General features: G+C 41.8%; 2 protein-coding genes across 3 annotated transcripts in view; one reads left to right on the top strand and one right to left on the bottom strand.

Moving 5' to 3' along the window:
- RAB8B (RAB8B, member RAS oncogene family) overlaps positions 1-5,126 on the bottom strand; it is a 35,940-nt gene extending 30,814 nt beyond the window's left edge. The window contains exon 1 of the mRNA XM_064456699.1: positions 4,752-5,126. Within this exon, the coding sequence (XP_064312769.1) occupies positions 4,752-4,875 (124 nt within the window). The 5' untranslated portion in view covers positions 4,876-5,126. The remainder of the gene's footprint in view (positions 1-4,751) is intronic.
- Positions 5,127-11,527: 6,401 nt separating this feature from the next.
- Positions 11,528-15,957, top strand: RPS27L (ribosomal protein S27 like). 2 transcript variants are annotated; one of them, XM_064456700.1, is made up of 4 exons: positions 11,528-11,622; positions 12,184-12,292; positions 14,280-14,390; positions 15,448-15,957. In XM_064456700.1, exons 1-4 carry the CDS (start codon positions 11,617-11,619, stop codon positions 15,474-15,476), a joined length of 255 nt encoding a protein of 84 aa, XP_064312770.1. In that variant the 5' UTR covers positions 11,528-11,616; the 3' UTR covers positions 15,477-15,957. The 2 variants fall into 2 exon arrangements, with proteins under 2 accessions (XP_064312770.1, XP_009503188.2); XM_009504893.2 differs by lacking the exon at positions 11,528-11,622 and having other exon boundaries at positions 11,902-12,292.
- Positions 15,958-16,033: the final 76 nt, after the last annotated feature.

Below are 16,033 nucleotides of genomic sequence, written 5' to 3'. Positions count from 1 at the left end.
CCTTGAAAACAGAATCATTCTTCCAGTTTCATATTTACCTCCATAACGCTGTCTGCCCCTATTCCCATGTAAACCCTTGGCCTCCTTCTCGCACTGCACTGTGTCTTGGATCCTACAAACCTTGACCATGCACTTCCATATTGTCCCTATGAATAATGGTGCCACCTGAGACACTACCCTCAGTCACTTTAAAGTCTTACTTACAACTCATTTATTACAACAACCATTAATAAAGTACTACCGACAACACCTTCCTGACTCTTCCCTCCCTTTGCTCATCTGTCATTGACATGTGTTGTCTTCTACAGCTCCTACCATTTGGAGAAGCCCAAAAGAAATTGACTGAATGAGGATAAGGAATGCTGAAGCTTAATGGGAGGGTGAAAAGAAACCCAACAAACCAACAACCAATCTTTTGTCTTCCCTAAGTTTACTGTATGATAGAAGAGTAGAAACATTCAGTGAGGCATAACTTGACTTGAGTATACTAAACCAATTTCCATTACACATTATAGACATGGAAACTTCACTGCCAAAGGGAAGTTGATAATTTTGCTTTTCAAAGGATTTTCATCGAAGTGTTCAAAGGTCAGCATACATGTGCTTGATTGCCAGAGTGGTATCCTATTTTGCAAGATGTAGGCTAAGGAAAAGTTAGTTCTGTAAAATCAACAAATTGTTTCAGCTCTCAGATACAGCGCTATCTTGTGTGGGCAACTTCCTCCCAAATGCTGATAACATCTTGGACTGAAAAAATAAATACGACAAATTTTGTTTCAGAGTCAGCAAGCCTTCGTACCAAGTCAGAAATGCTATCAGCTACAAGATATTACTTTACTCTCCTAGCAACCAGTTTAAACAAAAAGTTGAAAGGAATGCAAAGAATAAACCTTATTATTATTTAGAATTATAAACCCAATTCAGTTTTACCAGACAGCACTAGTTAAACAGCAGGTTAGAAACTGCTAAATTAATGCCTCTTATTCTTGTACACTGCACTGAAACTACCAGCAAAATGCACAAGAGATACTCCAAGATAAGTTTTGCTTTAGGTGCTGCTGAAGTGTGAAGATGAGCTGACTCAACTGCATTTTACTTCCCATGCAGAGCTGTGCAAAAGCAGAAGTTTCCACTCAGGAAGCAAACTACACAACATAACCTTACGTAACACACTGCCATTTTAAAAAGGTTTTATCCCATGTTAACAGTGAAAAGCTGGTTCTCACTAGGGACCACAGCAGTATTATGACTTGCCAACCCTTTTAGAAATTTTCCAGAGCTACAGAGCTCTACATAAAAAATTTAAAGTCGCTGAAGGCAAAGGCCCTACCTTGCCTAAAGTAGCTGAAGGCCAATCTGTGTTTTCACAGACTGAAAACACATCACTTATAATAATCAAAAGGATCATCTTAGAGAAAGATTCCTGGTTCACTTCTCGTAACAGGTAGCAAAGTTTGCTGAAAGTATTAGTTACACCAGCTAGTCAAGACAAAGACAGAAAGACTCTTGCACCAAGAGTCGCCCAAAAAAAGAATAAAAAAAATATGATAAGTATATATGCAGTGTAATTTTATCCTACTTCTTTGGCAACTGTTGGCCACAGGACACCAGTTACTTACTGTCTGAATCAGTACAGCCATCATTACAGCTTGACCAAAGTCTTGAGGAAAAAGGTCAAGGGACCATTTGCAAACCTCCAAGCAATCTACAAGGATGTAGCCTTACAGGCATGTTTTGCATGACAGCAGAAGAGAAGGGAATCTATAAAGTACAACACAAGTATATCTTGCAAGATGACAAAGGAGCTACAATTAACTATTGACTCACTTCTATAGTATGAACACTGAGGCTATGTAAAACAAATATTCTATAGTAAAGCAATATTTCCATATCCCCTTCCTACGTTCTTTTTTCCCTTTTGGAAAGTGTTTCCATAGCTCTGGTGACTGAAGGGCTGCAGTTTAACCTACTAAACAACAATAGGAGTGGGAAATTATAAGAAAGATATTTGGTGCTTAGACATGATGTGGGCCCTTTCATCATGGCAACAGAGTTTGCTTTATTTTCTGGATGTAGAATCTAAGAAGGAGTTTAATCAGTTAAAAGTGTAACCCCATGTAGTTAAGAAGAACCTCTAAATTACTCGCCTCACTCACAAATAGCATTTACATATATAAGATTAAACAATAAAATTTGATGTCAACATATCTCAAGCCTTCTCAGACTTCTACAGTTAAACCAATTCTGATCTCGTTAGCAGGGAGACAGACCAGAGGAGAATTAGGGCACCACTAAGGGCACATGATATTGTGCATGCTAATTAAAATCACTGTGAATTGAACACACATTGTAAAAGTACCATCACACTGCAGAATCCACTTTTTGCAGAATGTGTAAACAAAACAGCCTGGCAGTTTATACCTCAGGAAGACTCAGTGTACTCAATTGGGAACGCTAATCTGGAAACCTTAAAACTTCAGCTGGCAGAGGGCCTGTTTTAGGAAAAGCATTGCAACCCCATGTCTCCCTCCACACAATGATCAGCTGTACTTTATTGGTCAAGAAAAAAAAAAAATCAGAATTGTTAAAAGTGGAATGCCCCATAGCTCATCAGACCTATCAGTTATGATTGTAAAACCAAGTAGTAATAAGCAGTCAGCATGCATTCACAAAGAAAAAAGCAAGCATGTGCATCTTCAAAAGCAAACAGATGAGATTTACGTGATTGACCTAAAAGTAATAAGCAATACATGAGGAAGACTTAAAAAAAAACAACAAGTATTTTTATTTAAGCATACATCAGCACTTTATGAACAGTTTCACTATCTCCTGCATTGTCAACTTTCCTGTTTGTAGGTCTTCTGCTAAAAAAATAAAACGGTTTGGAAGAAACAAATTTTAAGAAGGAAAACGTAACTGTGAAATCACAAATACTAGCTATGGAATCAGAAGTATGCCTCAATTATTCATAAGTTTCTTCAAGTTTAACAGTGTTGAAAATAAGACACTTGTGAAAGCAAATATAAAGGAAGGAAATTAGAGCAAATCTATATTTACTGAATAAGGTAAGAGAAAACAGCATCGCATTCACAATCCTCAGGACTTCAAAGTGAATCAGGGAGAAAAAGAAATATTGAGGGACTAAGCAGTTCAAGAAACTCTAAGAAAATGGTTGGAAGACAGATGCGTCCATTTGTGTTAGCTATGTCTTTAAAAGTAAAGAGATGTTTTGTATTTAGCACAGTACCAATGTAGGCTTTAAATAAAAAAAGCCAAACCCTATACAGCATTTATTAAAGTTTATTAAGCCTTTAAGCAGAAAAATACCTTTTTAGGTAAAAATGCTACTCAGGCCTTGATTAGCTGGTGTTACTAATACAGCATTTTGAAATTGGCTGCAGAGAGAAAAGTAATGTGCCATTTTAATTCTTCTGAAATCTTTTTCTGAAATGCAGAAAATCGGTTCCTAAAGCATTAGAAATACTAGCCATACTTCATTTAGTCAACCACATCTGCACCAAGTTCAGCACAATAAAATGTCTGAAGAGGATACAGCATTTCAGATTTCAATTCAGCAATATCTCAGTGAAGAACTTCAAAATTTTTCTTATGTTTAGCTCAGCAGAAAGTATTTTAAGACTGACAAATCCTACAGAAATATAAGCCACGGTAGTCTGTTTTGATATATCATACCTCATTGTCATTAACAGAGGTTAGCTGAGCTTTAGAATCCCTCTTCACCACCAAATTTTATAACCAAACTCAACTTTTGCCAAGGAGGTTCCTCTATCTAGTCGCTAAGGAGCTTCTAACTCTAGTCGACTAAGGAGCTTGAACTACTCCAAATCCCAGAAGCGTGAGCTACACGTATACGAACACATGGACACATTCAAAAGAGTTGTGGAAAGAAGAGTTAAATTATCTGCCGAGCGCGGTTTAGTCGCTATGGCTACGCGGCTGAGTACGAGCCACAGTCAGCTTCAGCAGCCCGAGCCCTCTTCCACTTTCTGAAAATCTACATCTAAACATGAAGCGACCGATAATAAAAGAGCGAGAAAAACTGTCAGAAAGATCATCCCGCAACTCGGAGAGCGCAACATGCCGGACTTCGCGCAGGACCCGTAACGGGCGCAGCCCTGGACACGCCATCTCTCACACAGCCCCACAGGAGCACCGCTTCCACCTCCAGCAGGAACAACAGGCGGGCGGCCCCGACGCTGCGCCCCGCCGGGGCCGAGACAACTGTTGCTGCCGCTGGGGCGCGCATAAAGCAATAGCTCTTCGCTGTCATTTTAAAGTGTTTCAGTAATGCAATTTATTTTTATAGTGCAGCAGGCCGCACCCTTGTGCTGCGGGTCCCTGGCAGGGGCCGCGCCGCCGAGCCGCCCCCGGCCCCGGGGACGAGCCGCCCCCCGCCCCGGCGCGGCCTGCCCACCCCGGGGCCCTCACCAGGTCCCCCACCGCCTCTGGGAGTGGGGCGTCCCGGGTCGGGCGGGCTGGGCTCCTGCTCCCCCCCGCGGCGGCCGCGTAACGGCGGCGGGGCTCCCGCCCACTCCCCCGCAGCGGCCAGGCACAGGCCGCCGAGCGCGGCCCCAGCCCCGGCGGGCGGCGCCCCCCAGCCCTGCCCCCCATCCAATCCCCTCCACTCCCCTCCTTCCCGCCCGCCCGGCGACTCCTCTCCCGGCGGGAGGGCACGGCCAGGACCCCTCTCGCCCCCGGGATGGCAGCGGCGGCCGGCCCCAGCCTCTCACCGATGGTGGAGATGAACGTGGTGTTGAAGGCGTCCTCGCTGAAGCGGAAGAGCAGGCAGGTCTTGCCCACGCCCGAGTCCCCGATCAGCAGCAGCTTGAACAGGTAGTCGTAAGTCTTCGCCATCTTCCCTCGGCCTCAGACTCGCCGCCGCCGCCGCAGGAGGAGGAGGAGGAGGAGGAGGCGGCGACCGAGGGAGGGAACGAGGCAGCGCCGCGCCGGAAGCGCCCCGGCCCGACGGGACGTGTAGTCTGCGGGCAGAGGCGGTGAGCGGGGCCCCGGGCGGCCCTGCGGCGCCTCCGCCCCCACCGCCGGCTGCGGCCCCCGCGGGGAGTGGGGCGGCACAGTCTCAAGCAGCACTGAAAAGGGGAGCATTCTAGAACAACATGGCTATTCTAGAGCACACCAATAAATACTTTTCCCCATCTTTTTCCACTGATAATTATCGCTTGGTGTGAAGCAACCTTATTATATATTCATTGTGCTGCGTTCCTCACAGGATGTCACAAGGCACTATAAAAATAAATAGCATTACTGAAACACTTTAAAATGACAGCGAAGAGCTGTTGCTTCAGTTTAAAAATCGTAGCCTTTAGACAAACTATATAAACAGAAATCTCTAACACTATGAATCACGACAACAGTTCTCACTTCCCTCTCAGGAAAATAAAAGAACCGTTTCCCCCAAATCGCTTATTAAGGGATTATCATCCTGCAAGGCCTGAGCCACCAGCACCCTTTGCAGCTCCCTCCAGGCTTCCCCCCAGCTCCGTGCAGGAATGGTCCGTGGCAATCGCTGACCGGGGCACCGCTCCTGCCGGTCACCCAGCGGGGCACCGTGTTCAACACCCGCCTGGAGTAAGGCAGGAATCAGGTGCACCCTTAGGAGGCCCTGAGGGCCCCTGTGATTTCTCCTTAGCCGCAAGTGTTTCAAGCACCTTCTAGATGGGATTGGGGGTGCAAATGTCATTCAACCACCCCTAACAGCAGTCCACAGATACCTGCACATAAGTACCTCTCACCTACAGCCAGATCTGTTAGTTATAACCTAGCCTACAACTGTAAAAGGTCCTTTCTCACTTTTTTTTTTTTGTTAAATAGGCAAATATATATGCTGAGTTTTATACAAGATGCGTTTTGAATATTAAAGCTGTGCCAAACATGGTTAGCCTCCATATTCCAAGCACACAAAAAAAATCACTCCATGACAATAACGTACAATTTGGTGGGGTGAAATAGGGCTAAACTGGCTTAACGCCTGGCTACTGCTGTATTTGTGCAAAGTATTCTGAGGAATCACTCCAAACAAATACCTTCAGGCATTATAAACCTTGGAAAAGCAAAAGCTGTTCTGCTCCAAATTATTAATTATTCCAAATCTTCCTTATTAAGAGTCTTAATTTGGTGGTGTTCCTGTCCAATATATGGTTGTGACAACAAACCATCAAAAATCCAATGACGGATCTGATGTGAAATTCTGTACAGGGTGAATTCAGTAAGAGCTTCTCATGAATGCAAATCTAACTTCCAGCTAATTTTATCAAAATCTAATTTTATATCATAGATACTGTGCTGTGATTCAAGTAAAAATTTTCATTGTTTGATTGAGACCTCTGGGAGACTAAGATATCATCTGACAGAGCAGAATCAAGGCAGTAAAACAAGGATGGGGCATAAATTGCCAGTTCATTTCTTATTTTTTTTTAACACACTTGGAGACCGCTGCCCAGTTCAGGGTAGAATTTGGAAACATGGCCAATTGGTTCATTTTTGTACTGTATAATTAGCAGTTGGGCTGTTCAGCTGTTAAGATGGGTTGTTACAATACTTATTACAAGATTTAAACTTATAAGTGATAATGGCAACCTGGCACTGAAGCAGTCAAACCAAACCAAATTGGTTAATTATTATAGCATGAGTAATCAGATTATAGGAAACTGCAAATGAAAAACTAATCTCTAAAACATTTCCCTGTATCTGTATATTCAGAGACATGAGTTGCTATGTAGTGTAATTATGGCCATACTGAAGATTACTACACAATCATATTTCAGCATTGAAGAGAGTAATTTTGGGGTTAATATTTATTCTTGAGTTTTATGGAACAAATAGGCTTCCATATGTCTCTGGAGCAATATGTTTGTGATTGCCATCTGTTACACAAGAGTAAGTTTCATACAAAAAATAATGCAAATTACTTCCCTCTTTAATTACACCGCTGCTTTGCAATACTGTGTTCTGTTCTGATTTGGAAAAGAGCCAGTTTGCCAGATTCAAGGGACAGATGTTTACTTAACCATCAACTTTAAAAACAAGATATAAAAATTAAGAGTTATATTTTTTTATTTTCTACAGTATGGAAAAACTGTAATTGTACAATTGTATACCTTGCAATCTGTTAGTAAAACTTTGAGGAGTACTGTCAAAGCTGTTAAAGCTCAATAACCAAGCCACTAGGATACCTGTTCCATGGAAATACTTTGAAGCCAGTCTTTGTTATTGTACTAAATTGGAAAAGGTAACATTTGTTTTATATTGCACTACAGTCAAATAGATCAACTGGAGTTAAACATTTCCTTTTCTTCTGACATGGGAGAACCACTGAGGGGAACACTGAACCGGTAGGAAATAGAAAATGTTTGATTCTATGGTTTACCTTTTGTCACTATATAAAAGCAGGTAGCACTGTAGCAGTGTGCTGCTGATTTGTACATTTCAAAAAAGCAGAATTTTAAAACCCCTTACTACCCCTACATGACTGCTCTAACAGTTTTGCCCAAATATCACAGTTGAAGCTCACCAAATAAACAGATATTGAGTCCCAACCAAGATACGGCAGAACTGCATTAGTCACTCAGGTGATTGTTAAATCACTCAGTTTGAGAAAGGCACTAATATGAATAGTTAAATGCAATTACTCCCTCTATTCATATGCAATAAATGAAATAATCTTTACATACAAATTAAAAAAAAAAAAAAACCAACAGAAATACTTGTGACTAGTTTACCAACACCTACATTTTTAAGAAAAAAAACCACATTACATTGCTACTTCATTCTCACTCTCATTTTTACTTTTTCTAATGATAGACATCATTACTTCTGGCTTTCAAAAATGCTTTTTTTCCCCTCAGTTCAAAGGTGAGACTGGTTAAGTAAAATGAGAACTGTGTGAAAATCTCTCTTTAATCAAGCTCTTCTGTTCAATGCATACAAAATTGTAGGAACTTCTACATCTTAATTTTTTATGTACAGGGTTTCAAAGAAGCAATAGAATTTAAAACATGTCAGTAGAACCAGGATCCTGTTATTTTGGCACTAATTGGAATCCACAGGTCCAAGTCCTACAAAAGATCATGTTATGAGGCAGTCTTGTTCTGAATGCCACCTAACCGCAAATCATTAACTTGAGTTTTGCTTCTCAGCTTTTGGACTCTGCTACCTAATGTGATAATATTTTCATGCATATCTTTAACAACTCTGATTTTGGCAGATGCCCCTGCTATTTATTACTGTTTGATGACCATCATGTGACACTCCTTTAAAAAAAATTCACTTGTTCCCCAGTTCCAGTAAATAGGTCTTTTACTGCAGAGAGATATTTCTACGTTCATTCTACACTTTGTCTTACTGCATGCGCTATGTCACTATGTCCTGCTTTTAAGTCCTAGTTTTAAGAAGATCAATGCATAGGTTTAATTTTTTTGGTCTTTACAAAGAACAGTACTTTCCCTTATGCTAGTGATCTGAATGTATGAATTTTCCGTATGTATATGCTGTAGAACTTTATGTAGAAGAGGTTAAATCAAGTCATCACTGGAAAGAAATTGTTTAAAATATGTACAGTTCAATAACAGAAGGGAAAATCACTCTAAGTCTCTTTCCTATAAGTTCCATTAATTTAAAGATTTGCTAAAAGTGCTAAAAGTGGACCTTCTTCAAGTTCCAGTGCTAACCTAAACTACCTCAGCACAAGCATATTTAAACCGAACAACTACACGCCATGGTTTACACCATTAATTTATAATTAATTAGAATTATAATACTTAATTCTGCAAAACAAGCAAAACCACAGGCAGACTGTGTTCCAGATCAAACATACCACTTGAAGCAAACCTATTTGAGTGCAGCTTAGAGCTGGTATGGAAATCTAATGGTCTTAATGATAGTACTACAGATACACCCATCCACATTTTACTACAAACATTGTTAGGGTGAACTTGTTTTTTTAAAATCCGTCAGTACTCACTTCCTCAGTGACCACAATCAGTTTAAACAAGGTTTTGTAGTAAAACCCCCAAAAAGCCTGTATTCTTACACCATCAGATAGCAAGTCCTAAGCACCCACCCAAACCCAGCTGCAGAAGGCTACAAGTGGAGCAGAACAGAGTAGCACTGGGTGTCAGCAGGTGCTCTGCTGCTACCTCCCTGATCGCAGGGAGGGCTTGCTGTCTGTACCAGCCCAGCAGGAGACCACCACAATGCACATCATCAGAGACAGAGATTCTGCTTTTCAATAGCAAGAGACTGCCACTTGCAATGTAGAAAAAAACCCCCAACTGTCATTATGTTGGTATTAAACATCTCCTGATCAGCTTTTGGAAATTTTCTGTTGTCATTCTAGCAGACAAATAATGTTTCTTGCTCTTTTATCTAAAATGAGATCAAAGTCTTCATTTGCTGGGAGAAGGCTAGAAAGGGGAAGTCATTCTCTTAGACCTGAATCTATCTCTGCGTCTAGGCCACACCACTGCAGTACAGATTGCATTTCTCTCCTCGTTAACTTGAAACTTAAACTCAGTGCTGCATTTCTGTTTTCTAAAGAGTATACTTCAAAAAAAGTGTCAATCATAAGATTGAAAGTAATGCATTAGACTTGACTGATTCAGCAGGTCACTGAACTACAAGCGGTCATGAAAAGGAAATGAATCTCCAAGTAAAACCAAAATAGAGAACCAAACAGAGGAATGTTTCCAAAACACATCCTGTTTTCAAATCATCCTGTGTGCCCCTCCTTCCACAGAAACCAATTTTTAATGTAAACCATGACTCTAAAGTCTTTTTTCAAGCACCAGAAGCTCCTCGCAGGAAAGACATTTAAGAAGGAAAAGCTAGGGGCAAGAGGTGAAGGAGGATGGCACTACAGAGGTTCTGGGTTTTTGTTGTTGGTGCTTTATACACTGTGAATTTCTTTTCTTAAAGAAAGACATAATTCGCCTTCAGATTCTGAATCAACTGGCTTAACAGATTCTCCCATTTTCCTTCTGCTTGCAGATAAATAACATACATTTGAAAAAGACTGAAAGCTAGTAGAAACAGCTAAGACTCAAGAACTGACTACGCTGATAACCGGTTTATGTTCCTGGCTTCACAGGACAGCATGCAGGGGAAAGTATGAGTCAGAGCTTTCCACATTGAATTCCCCATGATATAACAAGAAATACTTCCAAAATACCTCTATCTCTGTGTCATTGCCACTCCAGCGCATAAGGGAAGAATGCTAACATAGATTACAATGTTAAAGACAATGGTTGTGATTTTGAGAAGAGGAAAACCAATATAATGGCTTGGAGTACTACAACGCATGGGTCTATTCTTGCAGAATAATGTAGGGTTTTGGGGTGGGAAGAAAGTATTTTGAAAGTTGTGTACAGTGTCAGCACTGGAGAGGCCATCCCAGCTTTGAGAGTATTGTTGTCAGAAAGATATACCTCTACATAGCTCACAGCTTCACTTGTGCTCTTGACAAACTTTTAAAATAATTTTTGCTAAATGCATCAGTTCTTGCTTCAAAAAGGACCTGGCTCAACATGCTGCCCTTTGTATCTTTTGGAAGACTTTTCATACTAAGCAATTTCCATGAGGTCTGTTTGTGCCACTTAGTGGACTTCTAGTGAATTACACTTTTAAATGTTCCAGGCTTGATGAAATAAACTCCAAGAATCTTTACAGATTATATTTGTGATTATTTTTATTGACTTATGGAAAAAAACACTGAACATCTTACTAAAAAAATTAAGGAAAATTTTTTTTTCATTCCCACTCTCAGCAATATTTTTGTTTCTCGTAGGTTCTCAAATTGGTTTAAACACATAAATGATAACTGAAATTCTTCTGCATTTTTCTTTCAGACTGGGGTGGGAAACCGCAAAAGAATATGCACATAGGTATGGCTTCACGTAATGTGCCATTTAGTATGAAATGACATATGAGGGACAATTTAGTCAGCACCTGATGTAAAAGCAGATGGGTCTTCTAGATTCCATTTATTACCTGAAAATACCTGTGATGTGTATTAATCTGTTAGAGGGAAAAATGAACAGGTTTTCTGAAACGAGAACTGCAATCATATTAAGACTCTGTCTTTCTCTGTGCTTAATCAGTTTTGGAATGCCCGTGAGAGACTGTATCGTGGTGCTGCCCTACCATAAACACTGTACCGGCCATTATAAAAGGTCTCACGCTGCTTGTTCCTGTAAGTGCCATTTTGTCTATGAGAAAGCAGCAGACGCGTCGCTGCCGGCTCGTGCAGAAACCGTCTCCAGGAAGGTGACTGAAGGCACACATGCTCTCCGCACCAATTTCCTCATCAGCTAGAGCTAAACAAATGAAGCGACATGCGAGGAAAAGGTACGATGGCATTTTTGCAAGTACCGCAAAGAAGGTGGCGATGAGGATGGGGCTCCCGCCCGGTTTCTGGCGGCCCGTGAGACACCGCCAGCGGCGCCGCAGCAGCCTCCGGCCCGAGCGTCCGGGTGTCCCGCCGGCTAGCCGCCGCCCCCGCCCCAAGCCCCTCCTCCCGGCGGAAGCGGGCGGGGAAGGGGCGGGCTGGCGGCGCAGCGCGGGGCCGGCAGGTCCGCGGCAGACATGCCTGTGAGTTGTTTACCAGTGGCGGCCGGGCCTTTCGGCGGGGCAGGGACTGGGTCGGTGGCCTAAAGTCCCTCCCCGGGGGGGCCGCTGCCGGCCTGCCCTCGGGCCTCCTCCCGTGCGGGGGCACGGCGTGAGGGGAGCCGTCCCGGCACCGCGGCCTTCGGGGCGGCGGGGGGATCGGAGCTGAGCGAGGCCGGGCCGGGCGGAGGGGGCGGGGCGGGGCGGGGCGGGGCGCGCCCGCCTGCGGCCGCCGCCCCCGGAGGGACCTGGGGGCGCCGCGTCTCGTGCCCGGCGGGGATGGGCGGACGAGCTGCCGCTGGAGGAGGGGGCGGCGGCGGCTGGCGCTCAGGTTTCCCGCGGCCTGCGCCTCCCGGGCACGCTGCCGGTGTAGCGTGGCCGGAGGTGGGGGTCTCGCCGCCCCCGCCAGCCTCACCCCGCCGGAGGCTGGCTCCAGCGCCGCGGCCCTGCGCGGGCGCAGGCTGCGGGCGGCTTGGCGGCACCCGCTTTGCCCGCCGAGAGCGAGCGCTCTTTAACACGCAGTGCCTTTTTCCTCGTCCTACGCAGCTGGCTAAAGACCTAGTGCATCCCTCCCTGGAGGATGAGAAGAGAAAGCACAAAAAGAAGCGACTCGTGCAGAGCCCAAACTCCTATTTTATGGATGTGAAATGTCCAGGTAAATACTTAAAATGCATCTTACAGAAGGAACAGAATGAATCTTTTATGAGGGTCTGCTTCATAAAAGGTCTGATTTTGTGGTTTTGTTGTTTTTTTTTTTTTTTAAAATCTAAATGTCTTTTATCTGTTCTGTAGGGAAAAAATGTGTATTGGTTTGGGTATTTTTAACAATAAAAGTGTTTTCAACCTTTTTCAAAAGTTAAACAATAGGCTTTTTGTTTTCTTTTCTGGAGGTCTGGCATGAGACTTTTTTTCCTTTATGAAATCCTGGCAAGTAGGGGAAAAAAAACAAACCCCCAGAAGTGCACATATGAGAAGTGAGATGAAATGGATGCCTTAAAGTATCCATGGCATCACTTTCAATTAGAAGACAACATTGTTTTCCCCCTTTTGTAAGTCGGTTAATTCCAGAAGAACAACCAGAAAAAATTTCACAAGGATATATGCATGCATGCTGGGACTTAAGACAGTAAAACATGAACAACTGCCTTTTTCACGTGTTGCTGTTTAGCTCACATATAAAGGAGTTATATTTAAGGTGTTGCCTGTGTCCGCTTTTCACAGATTTTTCCATTACTTTGGTCATACAGATGTTTCAGCACCAACTTCTCTTTTATAAACTAAAACATGGGATTTTCTAGCACAATTACAGGAGCATGCTCTACCAGTGAACAGCTTCTTCAATCAGCACAGCTACATCTGCATCGAGGCACAGAAATTGTCAAGTGTGGTAACTTATCTCCTAGAAACTACTGCCCTATAAGAAGATCATAGCAGTAAGAAAATGCACAGGCTTACTTACAATAGCAATTATCCTGACTAGAAGCAGGGAATGGTTGCTGTATTTGGGTTTTCTTGTTATGTTATTCCTTCTTAGTAGCTTAGATTTCTAAGAAGCTCTGAGACATTTTCCCCCATCTGAAAGTGAGGTAAATTAATTAAAACTGAAAGTAGAGTATGGTTACTTTAAAAAAAACATGGCTGAAGGCTAAGCCAGTGGTTTTTTTTTTTATTTTCTTCAAACCAGTGTCCATGCATGCATATACTAAGATACAGTTAATGTGAACATAGGCCCATAGGTCATTGGCTATCTTCATTAGTGTTGGATTAATTGGTTACTGAGTTTGAGGGATATATAGAACAAAGCAGGAGAGCTTCAATAATGAGAAGGTCCTAAGCATGAGGCGCTGAAAAGATCAGATGGCTTTATGCATGGTTCAGCGTTGGAAGTTGCTGCCTAGTTACTGAAATGGATTGGGCTCCTTTCCCTGCAAAATCCACAAAATGAAAAACTCATCAGTGTAGAAGTTCACATTCATGGGGGAAAACAACATTTGCTATGGTTACATTTTAGCTGCTGGCAGTTTTTTGCAAACAAAGATTTGTGCAGTTACTATTTGTGATTTAAACAAAGCAGAAAACTGTTATTCCGTCTAACAGGAGTTCTCTTTACCAACCAGTTCTCTTGTGAGAGAGCTTTCTGAGGACCATCCTCACAACGAACATTCTATCTTATCTTTCTGGTCCACACATGCTGAAAATGGAATCTATGCTCACTTTTATCTAGTTGCCTAGTTCCTATATCCACATCTAGATTAAGTCTTTCACAAGTTTTCTCTCTTCAAAAATTCCTCTTGACTAATTAAAAATACTTTACAAGGAAAAGAATGAAAGCAGTGAAAATCCCTTTGTCTAAGCCATTTATGAGAATGATTTCTTGGCAGCCATCAGGCTGTGCTGATTTTCATATGGGGAGTCATAATAGTTTCAGTTAACTAACTTGCTTTCATATGCATGTTAGTAAAAGCAAGTACTTCAGACCACAGTTACAGTGTTTTGCTTTGTCTTACTTGGTATGCTGTGTAATGAGCTAGAGATCCATTTTTGGACAAGTGTATTTAGAGGATCTGATTCAATTACACAGACAACTAAAAAAAGTAATGCTAGAAATACTCAATGGAAAGCTTAATAATGCTGTTTTCCAGGATGTTACAAGATAACCACTGTATTCAGCCATGCTCAGACAGTTGTTCTGTGTGTAGGGTGCTCAACTGTCCTGTGTCAGCCTACTGGGGGGAAAGCCAGGCTCACAGAAGGTAAGGGGCAATGTTTAGCAGTCTAAATATTCCATTTAGATAAAGGCATCTATGTATTTATAGCCTGCAAATATCTTAGCTTTGATTTTGAAAACTGTTGGAATGCTTGTTTTACAAATTGCTTAGAGTTGGCTAGTAAAAGCAGTGTCAATGGGCCCTGAATTGCATTTTTTGTTCATATTCTTGTTTTTAAATGGCTATACAAATATGCCAGGCAGGTAAGCTAAGCTACATCTTGACCACACACACTTGATTTTAGGTGCTTTGACTTGTTGTTTTCTTTAGCCTATCTGTAATAAATACTGCCTATTTGATTCTGAGCTAAGTTTAGACCTTTAAAGGAGTAGGGTGCTTTTGCCAGGCTAAAGAGATTCTGTGCCACTCCTAGTCAGCGGTGGCTTGCCTGTTTGTTTTTAAACAGTAGTAAAGCAAAGCAGTTCTCTGGCTCATGTTACTTAATCAAAATTTGTTTTGTATAAATTATAAGGGAACAAATAACTAATGGTAATTATATACAGATAACTGGCGTAGCACCAGTATCTTGAAACACAACAGTGTCTGGGGTTTGTGAAAAACGTTGGAAACACTTGAGGGTTTAAAAAAGAATTAAAAACCAAATTCAGATTTTATTAATGTAAATTCAGGACAAAACGTAAATAAGATATGCAAATGACACATATTAGTGCTTATACAATATGCTACTGTATGGGATGTAGTTTATGTGAGGACAGAACACCTGAAGTAAGGCTGTTGAGTAACTGAAAAAGTATCAACACTCCTAGCAGCTGTTTCAGTCTGGGCTTTGTATCACTAAAGGATTGAGCAGTAGACCGAATTTTTAAAACATCTGGAGGAAAGAAATAGTAAATCTTGTATGACAGCCATGTTATTCTGGTTGAGTTAGAGAAGACTCAAAGTGCTACATTTTCACCTCTTGTGGTAGATGAAATTTACATTTATTGCATGGGTTTTTCTCCTTAAGTTGGGTGGGCAATTTCCAAGGCAGTCTAACAATTTAAGGACTATTCATATCTATAATCATGTGATTTCTTTACAGGCTGTTCATTTAGAAGAAAGCAACACTGAACACTTCAGCATGTGGTTCTGGATCTGTGTTCCTGAAAGCCTTACCCATTTAAAAATGCCTGTTAATACAATATGTAATTACAATTAATTTTGTAAAAATTATGTGCTACTGGTGACTAACGAGCTGCAATCTCTTTTTCAATAAACGAAGTACAAGTTTCTCCTGCAAGTTTGCAGGCAGCTGAGCTTTATCTTTATAATTTTACTTTAAACTGCCTTGTTAATTGAGTGGTGTCATTTAATGTAAAAACCTTGGACTGGCTGTGTTCTTCCCCTTGTTACTCACCAGCTACAGAAGTGTAATGCATATAGTGACAGCAACTGCTATAAGAATGTATTTTGTATTCCTTACTACTGCAGCTACCCTAACTGTAAGGACTGCAAAATCTAGACAGATTTAATACTGCTCATTTGCTTTCAACATTGCTTTAGTCCCTTTACCATGTTGAATAATGTAGTGATAAATAAAAATATAAAGTTACTCACTGATGTCAGTTGTTCTTCTGGAATGCATGGTTTTTTTCCTCCCTCTACTCTGGTCTCAAAACTCCATTTGA

Source organism: Phalacrocorax carbo, chromosome 7 (genome assembly GCF_963921805.1).
Source record: "Phalacrocorax carbo chromosome 7, bPhaCar2.1, whole genome shotgun sequence".
NCBI lineage: Eukaryota > Metazoa > Chordata > Aves > Suliformes > Phalacrocoracidae > Phalacrocorax > Phalacrocorax carbo.
This window is presented reverse-complemented; position numbering and strand designations above follow the sequence as displayed.